Source organism: Cynara cardunculus, assembly GCF_001531365.2.
Source record: "Cynara cardunculus var. scolymus isolate 2C chromosome LG 15, CcrdV1, whole genome shotgun sequence".
NCBI lineage: Eukaryota > Viridiplantae > Streptophyta > Magnoliopsida > Asterales > Asteraceae > Cynara > Cynara cardunculus.
The window spans coordinates 19,631,708-19,654,027 of NC_037542.1; the positions used below are offsets into that span (position 1 = coordinate 19,631,708).

Here is a 22,320-nt window from a genome sequence, read left to right on the forward strand (position 1 = left end):
TGATACTAATATCGATATATTTTTGTCAAATTTTTATGATATCTTCAAACATATATTTTATTCAAAAATAAAAACATTATCGCTTTCTCAAAATCACATAAARYCATATWATAATATCGACTGAGATAAAGAAGAAAATGAAATATTAAAATCATGATGTATCTCGCTACATTGTGCGAGTACGCTTCTAGTAGATATATAATAGGTGAAACGGGCATGAATAGGGGAGGGAGTTGGAAGTGAAAGTTGAGTGGTTCATGTGAACCTTATAAAATCAGTTCATTGACCATGCGATGGCAAATCAAATCATTAAAAGGATGCAATTGGTGCTACAGGAAGGATTCATTGATCGACTTATGAGTAAGACAAACAAAAGATAGCAATCACTTATCTTAACCATACTATTCATATTAGATTTCATGTAGCAGAAAAAATCTAACACTTGATCTTTGTCAGATGATGCTGAATGAACACCAAACTCGACTAACCCAAGACTTATTGCTCATATACAATACCAACATAAGACAAAATTAAATCATCCACCTTCAGAAAATGACAAATAACCCACATCATTTTAAGAGTGAAGGTCCCCTATGGTTGGCAGACGTAGCTAATATAAGAACCGTAGCTAAGACCTGTCTTTAAGTGCCCTATGTATCCTTATATAAGTCGTGTATATTTTTTCATAGAAGGAACAAGAACTAAGAGCCATTTTATCAGGGTTTTGATGTTTTCTGCTTCACAGAAACATTTTTGTTGCCTATTTAGATTCAGTCATTGTTTCACCTTCAGGCTCCTAATACTTGGGGGGTGTTTTGGTTCAGGCGGTGGAATGAAAACGAGAATAAAAATGAAAATGACATTTCCCCCTGTTTTAACCGGGAATGAAAATTTGGGTTTCTGAGGGAATAGACCTATTGTACTATATAAAAAATCAAACAGTTCTTTTATTTTCATTTCCATTAGTTATTGTTTAATACCTCTAACCACATACCCCTTAGTTTAGACAAACCCATATGGATACCAGGTTAATAAAGGTCATGAAGTAAAATATGTGTGTGTGTATATGTATGTATATTGAAGGGGAAGGGAAGTCCGTGCAAATTAAGTAGCATCTCTTTTTTTTTTCTCTCTCATAAACAAGGATAGGATAGGAGCAGTGTAAACAGTAATGGTGCGGTGAAGATGACTAGTGAGAGGGTGGGGGTGGTCTCACTTGGACCATGGTCCAACCTGTCTGACAACCTCCTGCCACTAAAATCCATGTGACAACAAGCATCTCTCTTCCTAACAATACTCCACATATTATACCAATCATTCACATTTAACTCTTTTCACCTTCATCATTTCTACCATCTCAAGACAAATATCATAACTGACCAAATGCACAGTAACATTGTTGTACGCTTACATACATTTGGCATCACCATAATGCAAAACCACTTGTAAATTTGTACATGCTAACTTCAAATAATCTATGGGCCTGCCTTACTTCTGTACAATATGACACATATATTTCCAATTTTTAAAACAAGATTTAAACCTACGGTTTTCCTATAACAATAATAAATAAAAAAATTAAAAAAAGGAGTAAACAAAAGAAGAATAATGTTACCTGTTGTTTCAAGAGTTGATCCAACAACTTTATTGACGAGTGCAAGGGAGTCTTGTCATAGACCAGCGGGGTTTAATTTGTCGGGAAAGAGGTACTGCATAAATCGATCAAGTAACATGAATATATTTTCAATCAATACCAAATTGAAATTAAACAATTCAGTGGTTACCATTATGATAACTTTTAACTTATACCTATATGATAATCTTGCATTGGCAATATACATGATGGAATTGGCAATCAAGATACCCAGGGCTGAGCAATGACACAAACGGATATCCAGTCCGAAACCAAGCAACATTTTTTAAGATATAGCAAGAAAAATAGGAATTTAAACAAGTCTCTATTCTTCTCTCTGCAGAAAATTGGGCAGTGTATTTCTGTTAACTGCTGCTTATAGTGGTGAATAGGTAAGTTACAGGAATATAATCCGAAAGCATTATTATTACCAAAAACCTGCAAATTTGTTGATTGTTTGGGTAAGAATATTAAACTGCTACAGCTGCAATGATAGAAATATCAAGATTAGGACTCTGAGAATATATATAGCAATGATGACCTTCTAAAATCATAAGCCATCTTAATATGTTCTAACAATATTTTCCAACCCTCTATACAAACGTAAAGCGTTGAGCAAGTCTTTCCATATGCCAAGATATAAATCTCAGCATCTTGGCAAACAAAACTTCAAGAATTTGAAGAACATGAGTTTTACAAATGGAAAGAGTATGTTATCACAGAATATAAAGTCTAAATACATCAGCTAGCACAACGACCAGTCAAATGGATAAAACTCGTCAATTAATTTGTATGTCAATGCCTAATTAACCATGAACATCAAAGGATGATTTTTTTTGTAAATACACTAAGGAAGCTAGAGGGATTGTTGAACCTATTTTTGGAACACTCTTTTGGATTATCATTAAGAAGAAAAGTTGATTTGCATCAAATGACTAGAATCCTTATTCAGGAGTAAGACTAACCACATTTCTTAATTTCCTATCTTGTAAGTCTTTAAAACTTAAAACTACCCTATAGGCCTATACATGTAGGCTACACCAGGTTGGTCAAACAGTTGAGTAAAGCCTTAACAAACAATTATATGAATTTATATGTAAGGCATAAGCGTAAACTTTACTTGACAGGTATAAGTTTGCACCCAATGTCTGATGCAAACAAAAAAAGTGCATATTTAGTTTCGAATTTGTCTGCAAAAGTTCTCTACTAGCTAATTTCTTGAGAAATCACTACTGATGTTCATAAGTCATTGTATTCTAAGAAACATCACTTCTAATTTGCAATTTATATTCAAAATGGTCTTTGTTAAAAAAAGCACATCTAATCTGTAAACACTTGTGAGAATTTCAGATTTGGTACAATCATATAACTCGTTAGTAACACTGTCTTTAGTAGTAAGGGACATAGACTCTTAAAGGTGTTCTTTAAAGGGCCTCCAAGTTTTCAAGATTGAGTACTCCAATGTCCCACCCCACTCTAAAACAGCTTCATATCTGTTATGAAATGAAAAAGGCAACAATACCCTAATTTTTTACGTTAGAAATCACTACTTAAACTAGTAACCAATCAATGTAACTCCAAAAGGTCTCCGTGTAACCAAGCTGCTTATAACCAATATCAAGAAAATATCACTCGTCATTATGATAAACCAAATGATAACTAATGTCAGTCAAAATGTTTCACAAAAAAAGGCAGACAGGAGCTGAGCTATTTCCAGTGTAGAAGCTTGTACTTGCTTCTTACACATAATAGAGAATCACAACATACACACCCCGTTCAGCAATTCAGCTCACATGATCAAGTACCAATTGAGGATAACAGAACAACTTCAAAGCATATGCACTAGCTTATACTTCCATCAAAGATTAAGATTATCAATGAAAACGGAACAGCCAACCTTCGATCTACAAGATGATGATAACAAACTAAAATGAGAACCTCCTGAAGTTCAAGAAATTATAAGCATACAAAATCTATTTAGTTAGAACATCTCCTCCCTAATCAGTTTAGTTATGTTATTATGTTGTCACCTAGACTATCGTGTTTAACTATTATTAGAATCAGAAACCAAAGAAGAAGAAGAAAAAAAACCTAGCTACGATGTCATGTGCCCCACTTTCAATGAACTGAGATCACATGATCTAATTTACCTTAATCCTAGCACATGGCAATTATAAGTTTGTGCCCAGTGATCATTACATGCTTTATGAGAAATTGAGAATCAATGGTCGACACTCTAGTTGCCCAAGAAAAAACTAAAGCAGGCCAACAAAGACTAAAAAGGGAAGTACACCACAAGGTAATCATCAATAGATAACAGCTATCCAACATTTTTTTCGAGGTTCGTAACAGAAATTGTACATAACCTCCTTTATCTAGCTACTTTTGTTTTCTTGATAAAGTTATCTAGCTACTTTTCTTTCATTAACAAGTGAAAATTAACAAGTTACAATGTCTGCACACTTCCAATATACTACCTATCAATGGTATGAATATATAACTCCACTTCACTATGGCGATTACAAAAATACAAGGCAGTAGCAAATCAACAATGCTTACTCATGTTTATGACAGATCGGTATTTATTTATGCTAATGGTCTAAAAATGATTTCAGAATCCAGTAACATCAAAATTGTTTACTGGCGAAGTTCTTAGCAAGATCTCCATATTTTGTAACCACCCACCAGCAGCAGCTTCATGAAAGAAATGCACTGATGTTCAAAAAGTTGTAGGATTAACACATTTTATGCATATTCATTACATATCATAATAATAAGAATAATATCAAGCATCAATTATCTCGTGCATGGCCCTCTTTTCTATAGAATAATGTGAACTTTCAGCATTTTACCCCATTGTTGTAAATACTTTACCACATTCAATGTGCAAGAAATGATGATAGCATCTCAGTTTCATCATGTGAACCCACTAGTCACTGGCTTACCACCTGTAGAGGAGAGGAAACAATGAGATGCCACATGTTACAGTACCAAATGTACCTGAAAAAAATGCAGTGTTTTACCCTTTGCATTGCATAAGCATCAAACTCAAAAATGTAAAAACAGTTAGAATTACGGTACTTTCAGGGAGCAGAGGCAAAGTGGGCATTAACTTCTGGAGATACCAAAATTCACAGTTGGTAGTTCATGCAAGGTTGTTCGGAGTGCCTTCACATGCCATAGGTCAATAACCCATGCAGACTTTATGAAGCTGATAATGTATCCAAGCTTCTTCACCTTCCGAAGATTAGCTCTTACAAACCAAAGGAAAAAGAGATTGTAAAATGACTCATTTAATCGAAATACACCAGTTGGTTCTTCAGTCATCTAGAGGTATACACTCCCATTCTGCCTCATGAAGTTTTGTTGTTGAATCAGAATATTGTCGAATAGGAGACTTCAGTGCACAACTCTGTGTCACTTGAATATACAGAAAAGTTTGACTTGGACTGTGACTAATTGATTGACAAGATTTCCAAAGGCTCCTGATTTTCTATTTTCTTCAGCAGATCTAGACCAAGTTACCTGAACTTTTCTCTAATAGCAATATGCCCTAAAACAAAGTGGCTAAACAAGGATCCTACAATCCTTTGGTTCTGTTATTAAATGAACTTATAATCACATAATTTACTCGATCATCAAATTGTTCATCATAAGTTTATAAGGTAAGTCCGTTACTATTTTGGCAGAACAGATTTAGTAACAAGGACCTTGAAGCAAGAAATAATAATCAAGCTTCTGTGACAAGAAAAAGAGACTTCACCGGATTGAGGAATTGCTTGATGCCTTCTCTGATTGATTCCCTTACAATGGAAATTAGGGAAAGAAGGCACAAATGCAGCTTGTCCCCAGGCAAAATGACTATTATGAATGAATCACTAAGCTGATTGGGTGACGAAGGATCAAAACCCCTTCCCAGCTCTATGCAAATCTTTCAATATCTGATGAACAAGAAAGACCAGTCCTGCTACCATGTAACTCATCAAGCAATTCCTCAACATGGGATGGGGAAATTCTCTTTAATGGTAATGGCACCAAGTGCCAGATGATTGATGCAAATTCTCTATTCTCCAGGTATTGACATTTTTCTTCACCAGCAATACTAGAGATGCATGATAACTTATACTTTGCCTAATAACATCAGCATGGTGGGCATGGTGAGGTACAATGGGAAAGCTAGGTTAGGAAGGCCAACACAGCATTAGGGAAGGCAAAGGTTATGACACTGGGAGCTGCATCAAGATAAGTCCCATTCAACCTTGCGTACAATTATCAGTTTATATAATCTCTTCTCCTACTGTGGATCATGGCACCATTTAGTTTATTGCGTCTTATGGGAAAAAACGTCCGATCTCATATTCATTATAAAATGTCAAAATAACGGTCTAAATGAGCACCTGCTAGTCCACATGGATATGAAGGACTGATCATGCCAGGCTGCTGGATTCATTTCCCATGATATAGAAGAACCCAACTTAGGAGTGAAAGCAAGAACTCTTAAAAGGAGCAGCAATGGACACAGATGGGCGCACTGCCCAGCTCAATCCATTCCCTCACTTCACAATCATTGCATTCCCTTCACTGCCAACAATTGCCTAGAGCTACTTGCATATCATCATCCTTTGGTATGATTTATCATAATGATAACAAAGATGTCCTATGAAGTATGTTAGTCACAATCATACATATGCATAGGCATATTACACGATCATTCGATCAGAAGACAGATCTGAGGAAGCAAGCAACCACAACCCTAGGGTATTCCTTTCCACACAGAAAGTTTGGATCTTGTCTAATCATGTCGAGCTAAACAACAATAAAATGAGCATTCAGCAACTATACATGACTTAAATGCATGTGATTAAAGCAGGCATGGAGAAGTTTTCAATTTAGATATGCCGATCCTCCAGATCACCAACTACCACCATCACCTGTTAATACATACAAACACCTCTTGAGCAGGCACTTGCTTTGGAAGATTATGAGAGATGACCACCATATTGTTGTTTCCGAGCGACATAATAGAACGATTTACATGAAGCAGAATTGGCAATCACTACATAATCGCATGCTCTATCCAAATATTGTCTTTGTTGTCAATGTATATCATTGATCACCCAGTTCTCCACTTCTGTAAATGTTCCAACTTCCAAGTAAGAGTAGCATATGGTGTAAAAATGGCGTAATGCCCTCAAGTTTATGATCTTAATCATGTACAAACCATAATTTCTGCAAAATTTGAAAAAATATATTCTAATAGTCAAAAGAGTAGTGTATATATATGACATTATAATATTATAGATGTAGGATCAGACGAGAACAGGGTCCAAATAAGAGAACAAGAAACGACAAAAATGCCCTTCCATGAGAGGCATACGGGGGTACTTAGCCGATTCTTTTATGACGTTTGACAGAGAATCCAATCTGTAACGAATCGCACATCATGATTAGCGTTAGTATAGTAAATGAAGTTTAGAATTCATAATTTTCACCAAAACATAAGAACCAAATATGTAATTTATGGAAAAATCATAATTTCATATTGAAAATTTCGTAGGAATTAATGTATTTAGAAAAGGGCCAAAGTCATGTGAATCATATGTGATTTTATTCGTGATTTTAGTATAAAATCATGTGATTCAGACGTTTTTGTGTTCCCTTTTTCGTTAAGATTCTCGTATGAACCTGACTCTAATATATATATATACATACATATATATATAAACAAAGGGATCTCCACTCTTGGATGTTCCACTAGATCAACACTAATAAGAAGCAACAAATCAATTCCCTTCTAAAGTACAATTCATGCATTGGTTTGAGATTAAACTTGAGGTCCAAATATTTTCTTACACTTCTCACCTTAACTCCTATTCTCAGACCATCCTTCATCTATATGTGCGTGTGTGTGTGTGTGAATGTGACAATTATCCTGCTGCTGCTGCCGCAGAATTTGCATCAGATTATCAAATCATAATCAAATCTGGAATCCCAAAACATAATTTAATCAATATCCTGAAGAAAAAAAACGAACCACCAATTTTATCGAAAAAATGAGCGAAGAGGAAATCGAAAATGGCAGCATTGCTGAAAGATGAGAGAGTTGAGGCATGGAAGATGACGTTAGGTTCTGAAGAATACATAACATTATTAACATACATGAATATATCAAACAAATTTAAATGAAAACATAGAACATAATACTACCTTCATCTGAAATCAAAGGAGTCTTTCTTTTGTTGATTGCAAAATGAAGTTGCTAATAACTAATCTCGACATTGATGGAGTTCATATTTGTGAAGTCGGATTAATAATAATAATAATAATAGAGGAAGGAGATACTTCCAAATGCTTGGTTGGATTGGAAGACCTCTGGGGGAATCCATGGCTGATCGGAAGAGGGAGAATAGAATATTGACCAATACTCTATAATTGGATTTGGATCTTCGACTGGATTCTATCTCCAAATATCTACGGCCGTCTTCGCTTCCGTACCGTACGTATTGAATGTTTGGGCTCCAAATATCTACGGCCTTCTTCATTTCTTTTTTTTTAATTTATTATTAATTAATTTTAGAGTAAATTACATATTTGGTCCTTCTATTTTGGTGAAAATTATGAATCAGGTTCTTAAACTTCATTTACTATACTCTCTAGTTATTTACTTTTCATATATGAGCTACAACGTTCAACTTTTTTATTGCAAATTTTTTTTTTAGAAACATAATAAATTTGAAACTAAAAGTTAACAACTAAGAAAAATGACACAAACGAGATTCAAACCCGGATTTGAGGTAGGAGAAAAATGACACAAACGAGATTCAAATCCGGGTTTGAGGTAGGAGAAAAATGACATGTAAATCAACTCTACTAAGGAAAATCGAATGCACCATCGATGCTCATCCCTCTCGAGAACGTTCAACAACTTTATGAAGAAAACGATGTCGCGAGGGAGGGTTCAACAATGAATACAATGTAAAAATATTTTAATGAATAAAGAAAACTTGTTAAAAATGATTACGTAGGTACTAAAGATTGGAAAAGAAAAATAGAGTCTGATCTAAATACATTAATTCCTATGAAATTGGTTGTATGATGATATAACGTACGATCTAACAAATTCTATCCTATGCATTATGTCCGTCTCTGTTTAGCGATACCTCATCTTTGCTAGACGAAGTTTTGCTTTTATATTGTCCGAATTCGGTACAACTTCTTGTCCAATTATGTCTCGGAATCAGTCTCACTCGCACGTCTTGTGGCAGTCTTAACGTAAATTTATCGTCGTTTTCACATCCTTTGTTATTCTTAATGATCGAATGCCCGGTCGACTTACACCTCATGAATCCTTCGGTTCTCTCGTTATCTCCTTCTCTGTCGGGATCCACATCAATGACCACATGCTTCTCCTTCTTGTTTTCGTCTTTCTCTTTCTCCTTCTCTTTCTCTTCATTCTCGTCGTTCTCTTTAACGTCGATGTTGACCGAATCTCCCACGGAATCATGATTTTCATGCACAGACGGGGTGTCAACCGAAACTGGAGATTTTTCGGGGGAATTAATCGGCGTGTCGAGACTACAACGACAACACGGGCACGATTTATGCGACTCGAGCCAGAGATCAATGCACTCTTGATGGAAGACATGAAAGCATTTGGTTAGAAGGCGAAGAAGGCTGTCATCCTTGAACTCCGACAAACATATAGCACATTCTAAACCGTACTTTTCTCGCCGGAATTCTTTGACACTTGAATAGGTGAAGGTAGGGAAGGAACTTATGATCAAAGGGTCAAGTCCAGGGGAAACACTGTCCCCTCCGATGCCGGCGGCAGGGCCGGCCCTAGAGGGGTTGTGGCGGAGATGCCAGGAGTAAAATAAGTTATGCATGAAACACCTGCAAAAGTAAATGGAGAAAAAGCCGATGAAGAAGAAGAGGAGGAGGATGATGGTTAGAATGACGGTGATGGGAGGAGAGGTGTAAGGTATCGTAGGCGGTGGGGCATGCGTGGGGTTTGTCGACATTTCCCGATGGCCTGCAACTTGGTTGGAAACTCGGCCGGAGATCAAAAATTCCGGCGTATTCACTATTTTGAAAGTTGATGACGTAGGCAGGCATTTGTTGGTTTTTGGTATAACTTGGGGCCTGGCGCATTGAACGATTCATTCTATTTGTGAAATCAACTTCACCGACCATTGATATAATTTGGGGTCAACATTTTTCCATACTTTGACTTTTTGTCAAAATTATACTAATTTGCAACAAAAAATAAATAATTATTTGAAGTGTGACAATATGTATAACCCATCAAAATAGTCGTTAAACGAAGGATTCCAATATATAGAGAGTAATAATTAAATACAAACCATTGAAAACTTACAACTCAATTTCAATCGTCCATCTAGTATGATGAATATCTAATTTCATGAGTATATTTGATTGTTTTTTGATATAGATTGTTGATCATAATTAATGAATTTTAATTATCTTTTATAATTATTTAAATCATAATAAATGAATCTTTATCATTTTCATAAATACTGGTTTGTCAGATTGGTAACATTTAGAAGGTTTGCATTTAATTTACTGCATATATATATATATATATATATATAGGGGTAAGATCAAATGTTAACCAAAGTTTTTGTGTTAACTTTGTTAACCGATCTTGGCTATTCAATCTTTCAATAAACGGTTGTAATTAATCATGATAAAAACTTATTTTTTTTAATTTAAAATTGCATAAAGATAAGTGAACAATGTTGAAAAGGGTATTTAGGTAAAAAAAAATATAACTCCCATATCATTAATTAATTGAGAGTTACAAAATAAAAAATTCTATGATTTTTTTGTTAATGTAAGAACCATATGAACACAACTATATATATATATATATATATATATATATATATATATATATATAAATCATTGTGTCAAATACGAACAAAAATTTGACATATATATGAACTTGGACTGCATAGCATTTATGAACACAATATGGACATAATAWGAATAACTGYTATACGAAAGGAAATAAATAAATAAAACAGGTATGAACACGATATGAACAGCTTGTGAACAATAGTTCCTTCATTATAAACGCATTCAAGAGTGATACTTTGTCAATTAGAGTTTTATACATGCATTGCATCCACACCGTTTAAGGTTCACCTCTTGTTTATATATGTTTCTGATCTTATATGGTTGTTCACCCCCTGTTCATATCGTGTTCACCTCTTGTTCATATCGTGTTCACCTCTTGTTCATATCGTATAAAATATATGAACACATAACCMCAACGCTATGAACACCGGGTGCAAACACTTACACAAATATAAAGATTTAGTATCAAGCTTAAGAATAACATTTGTGTTCATATGATAGAAGTAACATGAACACAATGGTTCATGATTCATAAAAGTTGGTAATATGGCAATATGAAAATGGGTCTTGCATGTATTTCCATTTGAACATGTGAATTAGGTACGTATTTTAATAATTAAAGAAAAAAGCTATCAATATAAGACGAGTTATAAAAAACACAACACATCGTAATGAATATAATTTCGATTAAAACGAATCTAAAAAAAATAAAAATCTATTACCAAGACATTCACTTTTGTTAATTTCTTCAATTCCCGACCTCGAACTCCGATTGTCATTATAAACCATTTTAATCTTATAATTGTTGTCGATTTGTTTTCCATTGCGTTTATTCATATTAGCTTGATCGATACCGAAAATTTTTACTGCCGTGTTTTCTATACGAATTAAAAACTGATAAAACAATAAACATGGAAGATCAAGATTAAAAAAAATAAAAATATTAATATTATCAATGCATATCTTTTGGGATTTGATGATTTGTAACTCCCTATTAATTGTTTGGGAGTTACATATCAAATAAATTTACTGAAATACCCTTGTAATTAAAATGTGAACATGACATAAACCTACAAGAAGAATGAAATTTGATTGGTTGTCATGGTTTTCAAAGTTAACACAAAGTTGTTGGTTAACATTTGATCTTCCCCCTATATATATATATATATAGGTAATGAGTTCAAACAAAAACATCTTATTTTTACAAGAATACAAGAACACTTTTTTACAATAGTCAATGACATGTCATATTAAATCATAGATGCACAACCTATAACACGATCTAGGTCGTGGGTCAAATCGCCTATACAACACTAGGGCCCCTCACATGTAACAAGAGTGATCTTGATGTGATATTATAATCCATCACATGTGATATTAAATCAGAGAGAAAAACATCTTTGACGTGACCTAGGTCGCAGGAGCCGTCAGCCGCACACCACCAGGTCCTCTGACATGTAAAATCACATGTGATAAGGGTGTTCTTGCGTTTTCAATTTTCATAAACTAAAGGTGTTCTCATTTTCGAGTCTAGCCGATATGGATTCCAACATGCCCCTTCCAATGGAAGGTTGGTGGCTAGACAAACATAAAATGTTCTTTAGTGTCTAAAGAGAACTAGACGAGTACAGATTCTCCCAAAGTCCCTTAAATTTAGGAAAACTTTTCCCGCCGGATCTCTTGCAGGAAAGTGATAATCTACAACTTCGAGTTGTCAATTATATCCTTTATGGAACAAGATCCATTTTGCATCATACCTAATGGATTCTTTGGTTCAGGTCGGATAGCAATACCGATTCGATCCGAGCTATATTGGAATAAGTTCGGCAGCGGATCAATGTAAGAATATATGAAAACCCATCATATTGCCCTTTAAAGTTTAAAAGAACGATTAAGGAGAGTACTGTCGTGTCGACATATATCGAAGGCCCAAGTCAAAACCCAACATGGCATAAAACTTATTGGAGTTCCACATGAGCTAGACTTGAACCATTTCCCCCATATATATTATGGAACCTCTCCTTTCTCCACTATGCTCTTTTGGAGAGTGATCTAGGGGTTCCATGTATATTCAAAACAAACATAAATTGATCTATTTGACTTAATACATTCATTGTCCATCCAATCTAAAAAAGTGGGAACTGAATAGAGATGGTTCGATTCATGATTACGATTACAGACGAGAAAAATTGAAGCTTTTCAACAACATAATTTATATGGAAGAAATCTAGTATATGCCCAAAAGGGTAGATGGATTTGAGTAAAGTTTGTGAAACGAGAACTAACATTGTAAGGCATGCCTATTCGATGTCATCAATCCAGTCCCCGTAAATACGGCTAATTTTATCGGGTCCCTTCCATTTCTGAAACGGTCTCTGCCCGGTCCTAGGGATGACACCGGGAAGCCTCTGAGACGGAGCTCCGACATGGTAACCATCAGTATGGGCAGATGATGGGGAAGAGGCTACTATGATATCAGCAGGAGGTTTTGAAGGCATGATTCCTGGCTTATTCAAGTCCAAAGGAGAAACATAATCTTTAGCATCTGTGTCGACAAGCCCACCACCATATCGATGCAGTTCTGCCAAAAGAACCATTAATTTCGGTATATACATCAACAATAACGACTATAATATCACGATCATAAGATGTACCCAAATCATGTCAAATAGGATATGAATTGTTAGAAGAGACTATGATACCTTAAAAGAAATAATGTATCCAGAACAATTTCCGTATCAAACTCACTCAACTATACTCTTACAGAAATCATTTCCCGCACTACACTAAAATTGGCTTTATAGGACGTTAAATATATCTAAATGTCCTAACAGACTGCTTTATAAAACTTAAGCTTATAGGACCCAACAATTGTGTATAAAAGTGAGACAAAAATTATTAGGACACTTGAACTTTCATGTTATCTATTTTACAAGACACCTTTGAGAAATGTCATATGAACACATATTCTTATAGGACACTTGTTTTTATAAGACGTTTTTCCAAATAATGTCATGTAAAAGATAAATATGAGGTTTGATTTCAAGATTATATTAGGACGCCTCAAAGCGTCCTATCAACTTATTGTAAGACTTTGACATAGGATGCACATTTGTTTGGTCCTATAAACTCGAGTCCTATAAAGTAGTCTATTAAGACATTTAAACATATTTGGCATCCTATAAAGCCGATTTTGTTGTAGTGTTGACAGTGTTGACAGCACAAAGGCATCTACATAGACGGGCCTCGATATCCCCACAACATGGAGTAGCTGATGTCACTCTGAGAGATATACCAAATGGTTGATGGACCAAACCAACCCTCAGGAGATTACTCCACACCATATAAGATCATTAAAGTCCACAATTATCATGAGCTTCTTCCTCAACCTCGATCACTATAAGCTAACGATACAAGTAATCAAGATTATGGATAGATTCAGAAAAACACTTGTTTAGAACTCGTAAATTTGGATAAGTCCTACGATAAAGCTCATAATGAGTCAGATACATTGTTGGGTGGTAGGTCGGGTGCTTCTCAAATTGATCACATTTCACGATCTTGTGACTAGAACTAATTAGTTCGGTTGATGTTTCTAAGACTTGTAAGTTATAACAAGTAGTTTTATTGAATTATGGGCTTTATATTTTGCTTATTTGGGATTATGAATTTTGTTGTTTTAATTTTTGGGGGTTATGCTTCAAGTACCTAGGAGGAAAATGGCTCGAGGCTCGTTTCCGTTCTGTAAAACCTTGACCGTACAAATCTATGTTGTTAATCGCACCGCTATAGCAATGGCATCACGGTCCACGGTCATCGACATAATAGGGGCAAAATAGCGGGGAAATCGCGGTGCCGCTAAGAGTGGCGCTATTTGACTGCTATTTGTCCTGCACTCTAGAACTCAACTATTTTCTTGGTTTTTACTTCTCGGGCCCTCTTCTCCTCAGAGTTGAGTAGTTGTTCTTTTTTCTTATAATTGTTAGTTGGTTCATCATTCATTAGTCAATTGATGGGTAAAATTTTAAATTTATTTTCAATGGTGTTTTGTATGCTTGATGGTCTATTGTTGACGCTCGGTTAAGACATTCGTGCTGTTTCAATTGTGAGTGAGTTCATCACTTTTGACCGTTGTAATAGCATGGTAACAGATACAATGATCAAGAATTGGTAACCATGATGTTCCAACTTTTGGCCAACAAAGTTGTGCAACTAAATTATTTCCTTCACTTGCTGGGTATAAATTGTATCATGTATGCACATACATATAAAAGCACCCACATTCTATAACACCATACTTTCAATATATCAGCATTTCTACCTAAATTTTGGCATGACCTATTCGTAAAGTCGTCATATGCCTTTTTCATAACCTATGAATTATATCCATGTATACACACACACACACACATATATATATGCATCCACACACGCCACTCTAAAACCAAAAGCGGGTATTAGCGCTGCGTATAGTAACTAATACTAGCAAACATACACACCATGGTTGCTACAAGCTTAGTTCAAGATGGATCAAAATGGAAGAGGCAATTTATTTGCAATTTTAAGATATTTCCAAATGGATTTAAATGAAATCGAACCATACCTGTGGCTCCATGAGCAAAATGGCACTTGCTACCAAATGGGCAATATCCCGTTTGCTCCCATTTATTACAGATCCTTGTTTTCCAATTTGAAGGCTTTATGGTGGGATTGGATGCTGTTGCAGAAGCAGCAGCTGCCGCTACCGTTCCTCCACCACCTCCTCCTCCATCGCCGCTTGCTCCTCCTCCTCCTCCTCCTCCACCACCATATCCACCACCAGATCCCGGACCCAAACTAATTGCTACACTTTCTCGAGTTCTTGATTGCTCATCATGAAGAAAAGTGCAATTATCACCATACGGACACCCCTCTTCAGTGAAGAATTTCTTACAATGTCTCCCTTTTGAAGATCTCTGACTGTCTACTGTGAAGCTAGACGATCCAAGTGATGGAATTTGATATTCTTCTCTCAGCTGAGACGAAACACCTCTTTCTTCTTCATGAGCAGCCACAATTTCCTGCCAATTCGGCGGAGGTCTTCTGAGTTCTTCAATGCTATGTGCAAAATTGCAATTCGTTATATACGGACAAGTCCCTGCCCTGAATTTGCAACACAATTTCGTCTTAAAAAACATTTTTCCAATCGCCTTCGATCGACTAGTAGCCTGTACATCCCCTAACTGCGCATTGCCAGATCTAATTTGGGATTGCCTCCCATTGTGATTAGAATTTGAAGTAATATCAACAGATGCTTCCCTATCCCAAATACCATATTCATCTTCTGTTGCCCAAACGGCTTGATCGCCCCAGTTATCGATTCCATTTCTTGGAATCCCTCCTGTTATTATTTGAACAACATTATTTCCACTTTCTCGACCATAATCCATTCTGGATACAGCCAAATCCCTCAAGATTTCTTGATTAAAGGAACTGGAAGGCCAAAACCCTAGGCGACTTGGGATTATATGTGAGAATTACAGTTTCATGAAACACACCCAAAATCAAGTCCTTGCTCTTTATCAAAAAGGACAGGTGTAAATTGTTTGATGATCTATAATTAGAGCAAACAAGTTGAATAACGAAAGAAAACTGAAAACGAAGATGTTATACAGCTCAGAAGTTTCAGATTCTACACATAACAAAGAGTTATTGCAGCAATTTGACTATATAACGACATAAGAACAACAAATCCATACAGATTACAAACAAACACAGCTACAAAGAAAAGGAAATCCAACAACAACACAAATTTGTCTCTTAAGCAAATCGATTTGATGCCAAACTCCCGAAGATAAAAGTTAATTTAATGAACTAAGAGCAGTTACGACATGGGGAAAAAGGGGAAATTACCCGATGAAATCAGTTTATAATCTGATTAAGTAGTTACATGATGCATGAAGACCTAAACCAAATCGAAAAATAATTGATTTTGGGAGGTGGATTACGCGAATTTACGGAAATTTTACAAGTATACAGTCATTTCCCATGGACGGATTGAGAAAGGACTCGAAAGAGAAGCTCTATAATCAATGAAGCGCAGGGTTCCCAACCAGTTATGTTAATCTTTATGGTTTAATACTATTTGGTCCCTGATGTTTTGTTTTTGTTTACTTTGACCCCTCAAATCTAAAAGATGAAAAATTATGGTCAAACAACCAAACATACGTAGGGATGGCAAAAAAAAACCGAAACCGACGGTGAAAACCGAAACTTTCGGGCCGGGTTCGGGGACATTTTATCGGGGACGGGAAGGGGATCGGGGACAAATTTGGGGATTTTAACAGGGACGGGGGCGGGGACGGTGATCACCGGCCCAGCCGGCCCGATATGTACATATATATATATATATATATTATTTATTTTAATTTATATACATACATATATATATAGGGTTGGGTTCACGTGAGATCAAGGGTTTTTCGTGAGACCCGTAAGACCAATTTATATTCATTGATCAACTTTATAAGCTGATGATCTAATGGTCTAAATTGTATGGTGGCAATTTTGTGATTATTGAGAAGTCTCGTGGCATTTATGAATGTTTAGATTGTCATATTGTAGATCTAATCCAAGGGTTGAGAATTGGTCTTACGGGTCTCACGAAAAATCATTGGTCTCACATGATCACAAGTCTATATATATATATATATATATATATATATATATATATAAAATATCTTTAAAAAAAGTAACATTAAAATTTTAAAAAAAATTATCTACTTTATCTCAACAACCCAAATAAAAGCTCACGAAAAGTCTAGTTTATTTGTTAAAAACCATGATTTTAGTTGTATGATGTTCGAATTTTTGTTTAGTTTTATATTGTAATCTAATACATTGTTTGTAATTGGTTCAATTATGTTTGAGACATTTAAACTTAGATCTTTAAAAAAATTGTAATTTACTTTTAATTATGAAAATTAACATATTGTAATTTTTTTCATATCGGTTTCGGGTTCGGTTATAACCAACGATGAAAAAGAGAATTTTTACCCTTAACGGGTTCCCCAACGAGGATCGGGGAAACCGCGGGGACCCGACGGAGATCGGGACGGTTACGGGGACGGTTTTAGCTATCGGTTTCGGGGACGGAAATACCAATACCCGGCCCGTTGCCATTGGTAAACATACGTCATCTAATAATAAATAAATGAAGAGTACTTTACAGAATGGATGCAATTGTTGCAAATTTTGAAATATGGGGGGTGGTTTAGCAATAATCCTATAGTATACTTAGGTACTTCTTTTGTAACTCGACTTATTTTTCAAAATACACCCATTAATATTTCTATTTATTCAAATAAGGATCGTCTTTCTTTTTCTTTTTCCTTTTTGATATAGAGGGGGGCGGCCCCTCCAATCAAGAAACCTTCTCTCGTCTTCAAATCAGAGTATCAGACTATCCTTTAAAACTCCATCACTACCGATCCCAATCTCCAAGTCACACCATGAACAACCACGAGCTTCCTTCAAAGGCCATCACCGCCGCCGGCGGTCTGATCATCTCGAAAACAGAAACGATCCAATCATTCATCTCCACATCCTCCGACGATCCTCACCTTTCCTCAGAACTCCGTCAAATCGCTTCATCCCTCTCCCTCCAATCCCCTTCCGTACCCTACAAGCCTCTCCGCTCCATATGGGTCGCCTCCGATCCGTCTTCCCGACCCGCCCTATCGACCCTTCTTTCCGGATCGCAGTTCATCCTCAACAGTCCCCAACCTCGCGAAAAGGTAATCAATCGTCGATCTTGCTATCCAAAAAGTTAATTTTTACTGCACATTGATCACAAACCCTTATCCATTCCATAGTGCCTGTTAGAAGTTCGGTGTGATTTTGTAATTGAATTTTGCAATTTGTATTGTTATATACTTGAAGAGTGAGGAGTTGAAAGCAAGACTCAAGAAATTAGAGGAGGTGGCTGAGAGGAAGGCATATAAGGAGCTAGTGAAGGACATCACCAGAAAGACTGAAAGTGAGCCTTTTTCTTCATACAAAGATCAGTTGGGATTTGGTGAGTTTCAATTCTTTAATCTTTTTAAAGTAAAGAATTAGGGTTCTGAGTCTTTTGATTGTTTTTGTGATTTTGATTCCTAAGTTTTCCATCTTTTGAATCTGGTTGAAGGTGTCATAGCTTATGTTAATGGTATAATGGACAGGCCTGCTTCAATCCATCTAAAATGGAAGTTGTTAAATGTAAAGCCATTTAACATGATATGGATTGGGAGAGATCCACTAAAAAGACCTTTGATTCCTACGAATGTTGATTGTGTTTTTGTACCTTCATAGCTGGTCACCAGAACCCACTCTTTAGTCTTTTATAAACTGTAATATAAGGCAATGGCTGTGACTCTACTTTTTGTTTGTATCTTACTCTACCAATGAATGTTGATGGTGTTTCTACATTCATAATAAGCTTTGATCTAACACAAGGATTCCAACTTTGGCAGGTTTACATGTTGCGCTAACGATGTTTACAGGCTACTTACTTGGACATTTTACGTTCCGAGCATTGTTTGGTCACAGTCCAGTAATGGTACGATTTGTCTACATCTATGCATTCTTCTTTGTTATTATACATACAAGCAATGCTGATATTATTATTACAAGTAAAAATTCAATTTCTTTTTTTAATCAAATTCAATTTTACTAATAGACTGTTTGGTTGGTTTTTCATTAAGTCATGTATGGATAAAACTATTTGTATGGATTAATTTGTCTGTATAAATTAAGAATGTTTTTGTTTAAGAGGATTGTTTCTTAGAAGGTAGGGACGTGTTTTTTAATTGGGAGGAGAAAAACTTGGCTTTATATATGTAAAGCTTTTCCTATAAGTTTACTGAATAACCCACTTTCTATATCATTAAACCACTGTCAAACAGAATTATGAGTCTCGTTAAGCTGCTAACAAGGTGGTAATGATTTATTTTCAGACTGCTGCTGGAGGCATCCTTGGATTGGTGGTTGGTATGCTTGTAGAAACACTTCTTTTCATAATTAGGAGTTCTAGTCAAGATCGCAAGAAAACAATATCCATTTCCAACCTTAAAAAGAACCAATAGAATTGTATTTTTAATATTATATTCAGGTTTCAAAATCCATAATATTACTTCTGTTTTTGTTTTTAAGAGGTAATGTATTATTGTATTCTATTTGTAGTGCATCTGGCCCAGATATCAAGCCCACATTAGTTGTTCCCAGCCCAGCCCATTCAAGCGGCCTGGTCCGTATCCGATTCTTGCTATCCAATTTTCTTAATAGCAAATTGTTTACTTATTTATTTGATTTTCTTGCTAAAACTTATTTAGGAAACTAAGGGGTCGTTTATTAAACGCTTATTCGGGTAAGTGTTTACCAAATCATGTTATATTACCGGATGAATATGGTAATGATCAAGAATCTTACTAGGTAAGAGCGAGACAAGAACCAAGAGTTTTATCCAGTAAGTGAGGGCGACGACTCTTACCACGGTAAGTGCTTACTGTGTAAATTATTGCATACGACATCTTTTTGGTGGATTAAATTCTAGTAAATAGTAGTGTTAAATTTTACCGATAAACACTTACCAGATAATTGTTGTTGGTTGGAATGTATTTTGAAAAAGAGCTATTCTTTTGTGAACATAATTTTTACAACATTTTATATATTAAACATCATAATTGTTTATAATATTTTTATTAAAACCCTTTTTTACTATAATCATTAATTTATATATGTTGGAAATATTAAGTAAATATTATTAACATAAACATAAATATAATACATTATTTTTACAAGACTGATAACTCTTATTTTTTAGAATTATTTATTATTTATTTTTTCCGTTTTTATATTTATTAAATACTCAATTTTCTTGTTTTTTCTTGTTTATTCCAAAGTTTTAAAAGAATATGATGAAACACAAAGGATGATAAATTATTCCGAAAACCTGTATTTTCTGGCAACTGCCTACAATGTCATCACTGTGGGAAATTCACGAATTTTTGATAGGTTTCAAATTTGTGATGTTTTCTTAAAGATCTTCTACAGTTGGAATTGCTTTGTAAAGTTGTATTTTGGGTTTTAAAAGATTGTTGGGTGGTTTTTGACTCTTTGCCACAAGGTTTTTATGTGCTTAATTTCCCTTGCATAATATGTTTCATCCTTATCCATTCATCCCCTATATAAAGAGGCATTGTGTTCACTTTGAAGATCATCCCTTTGAAGCTTTACTAGCTTAAGTCTCTCTTCTCTTTCTCTCTTAAGTTAAGTTTTAACATGTAATTTTCTTATTAATTGTAATCTGCTGCCCACAGTCTCACCATTGTGGGCTGCAGTTTTTTGTTCTATTTTAATGAAAGTTACGTTTCAGTTTTATTTCTTGTCTTATATTATGTTTCCTATATCTCTTATGAGCTAATTATCCATATGGGTGTGGGTGTGAGTTAACTTAGAATTTTTATACAATATTTGGGTGTTTTTATTCTTTACTACTTCGTAAACTTGGTCACTTAAGACGGGACTTAAACTCAACGTAGATAAGCCGATCATTTTGAAGTGTTAATATTAGATCTTTGACCCAGAGATAGACGAATTCAAAATACGGCTTAAACGATGTACAAAGAACTCGAGAGAGTCTTTGATAATTACGTAAAAGTGTGAATTTGTATGTATGTAGCTAATGATTAAGCATTGGAGATTCATATTACAAAGAGATTTGAGTATGATTTTATTTATTCTTCTGTTTAGCTAAATCAACAAGTTTTGGAGTGGTGAGAGTGAGAATTTTATGCAATCTGTTTATAAATCTTCACCTTCGAGAGATTGAAATATTTACAAACATCTCATAAGTTTCTAACTATTATATTGTGTTTTTATCTTAAGAAATTCTTACACTTATGCTCATCTTTTATTTTATAAGTTTATTTTGTATTTTTAAAGTTTTTTACCAACAAAATCCAATTTTTATTCACAAACCGAAACATGCTCAAGAAGTTCATGAAAGTCTTTGATTCTCAGTAGTTCAATCCTTGTAGAAACAATTTCGGTATTTTATCACTTTATTACTTGCAAACGATCATAGTGTTGACGTATACTTGCACCGCCACCATACGAATATTTTTCCTAAGAGTTGATTATTAGTTAAAAACTTTTATGAAACTATATATCGATTCAAATGTTATATATTTTTAATAGCAAGTTTTATGGTAAATCTACTCGTTTAAAAAATGTAACATTTAGTTTTACAAAAAATGTAACATTTAGTTTTATTTATTAATAAGTATATAAATGTAAAGATGAATCGAGATGGGGACGACGTCAGTCACATGGGTGTTTCCTTGGCTGCTACTCCTTGATTTTTATTTTACAAACCGAATGCGCCCATAACTTTTGCATAGTGTTAAATTTAATAAGTTTATTGATAGTTGATTAATTATCTGGTGTGTGAATCATGTTTGATAAAACTAGCTAATAAGTATGTAAAATACCAAAATTAGTCAATTATAATATTTTATAATATAATTAAAATAAATATTTAATAATATAATATGTTAAGTAATACAAACAATATAGTAGAAAAAATTAAATAATATAATATATTAATTAAAATAATTTTAAATTGATTATTATACACATTATAAATTTTTGATTTGTTAAAACAAATTTGATAAAAAAAAATTAATATTGACCAACCTCACCCATCATAATTAATTAGTGCTTTTAAATTTTAAGATTAATTAAATGTTTTATTAAAATCATTTTACACCGTTTTATTATCTATGAAA

The 22,320-nt window shown here is 34.6% G+C and overlaps 3 protein-coding genes and 1 long non-coding RNA gene across 6 annotated transcripts; 1 reads left to right on the plus strand and 3 right to left on the minus strand.

Annotated features, from left to right (window-relative positions):
* Positions 1–6,970: 6,970 nt before the first annotated feature.
* Positions 6,971–8,035, minus strand: LOC112527130. Of its 2 annotated transcripts, XR_003070722.1 has the most exons (3): positions 7,841–8,035; positions 7,671–7,720; positions 6,971–7,057 (listed from the first exon to the last, which is right to left on the minus strand). It is a non-coding gene; the product is annotated as an uncharacterized LOC112527130 (long non-coding RNA). The 2 variants fall into 2 exon arrangements; XR_003070723.1 differs by lacking the exon at positions 7,841–8,035 and having other exon boundaries at positions 7,671–7,759.
* A 725-nt stretch (positions 8,036–8,760) lies between these two features.
* LOC112528660 (RING-H2 finger protein ATL29-like) lies at positions 8,761–9,654 on the minus strand. The gene has a single exon (XM_025139681.1). It carries the CDS (start codon positions 9,652–9,654, stop codon positions 8,761–8,763), a length of 894 nt encoding a protein of 297 aa, XP_024995449.1.
* A 2,978-nt stretch (positions 9,655–12,632) lies between these two features.
* LOC112528073 (zinc finger CCCH domain-containing protein 12-like) lies at positions 12,633–16,535 on the minus strand. Of its 2 annotated transcripts, none has more exons than XM_025138978.1 (2): positions 15,117–16,535; positions 12,633–13,058 (listed from the first exon to the last, which is right to left on the minus strand). In XM_025138978.1, exons 1-2 carry the CDS (start codon positions 15,940–15,942, stop codon positions 12,814–12,816), a joined length of 1,071 nt encoding a protein of 356 aa, XP_024994746.1. In that variant the 5' UTR covers positions 15,943–16,535; the 3' UTR covers positions 12,633–12,813. The 2 variants fall into 2 exon arrangements, with proteins under 2 accessions (XP_024994746.1, XP_024994744.1); XM_025138976.1 differs by having other exon boundaries at positions 12,633–13,094.
* Positions 16,536–17,902: 1,367 nt separating this feature from the next.
* Positions 17,903–19,755, plus strand: LOC112528204. Its single transcript, XM_025139170.1, has 4 exons — positions 17,903–18,288; positions 18,434–18,569; positions 19,006–19,091; positions 19,489–19,755. Exons 1-4 carry the CDS (start codon positions 18,004–18,006, stop codon positions 19,615–19,617), a joined length of 636 nt encoding a protein of 211 aa, XP_024994938.1. The 5' UTR covers positions 17,903–18,003; the 3' UTR covers positions 19,618–19,755.
* The last annotated feature ends 2,565 nt before the right edge of the window (positions 19,756–22,320 follow it).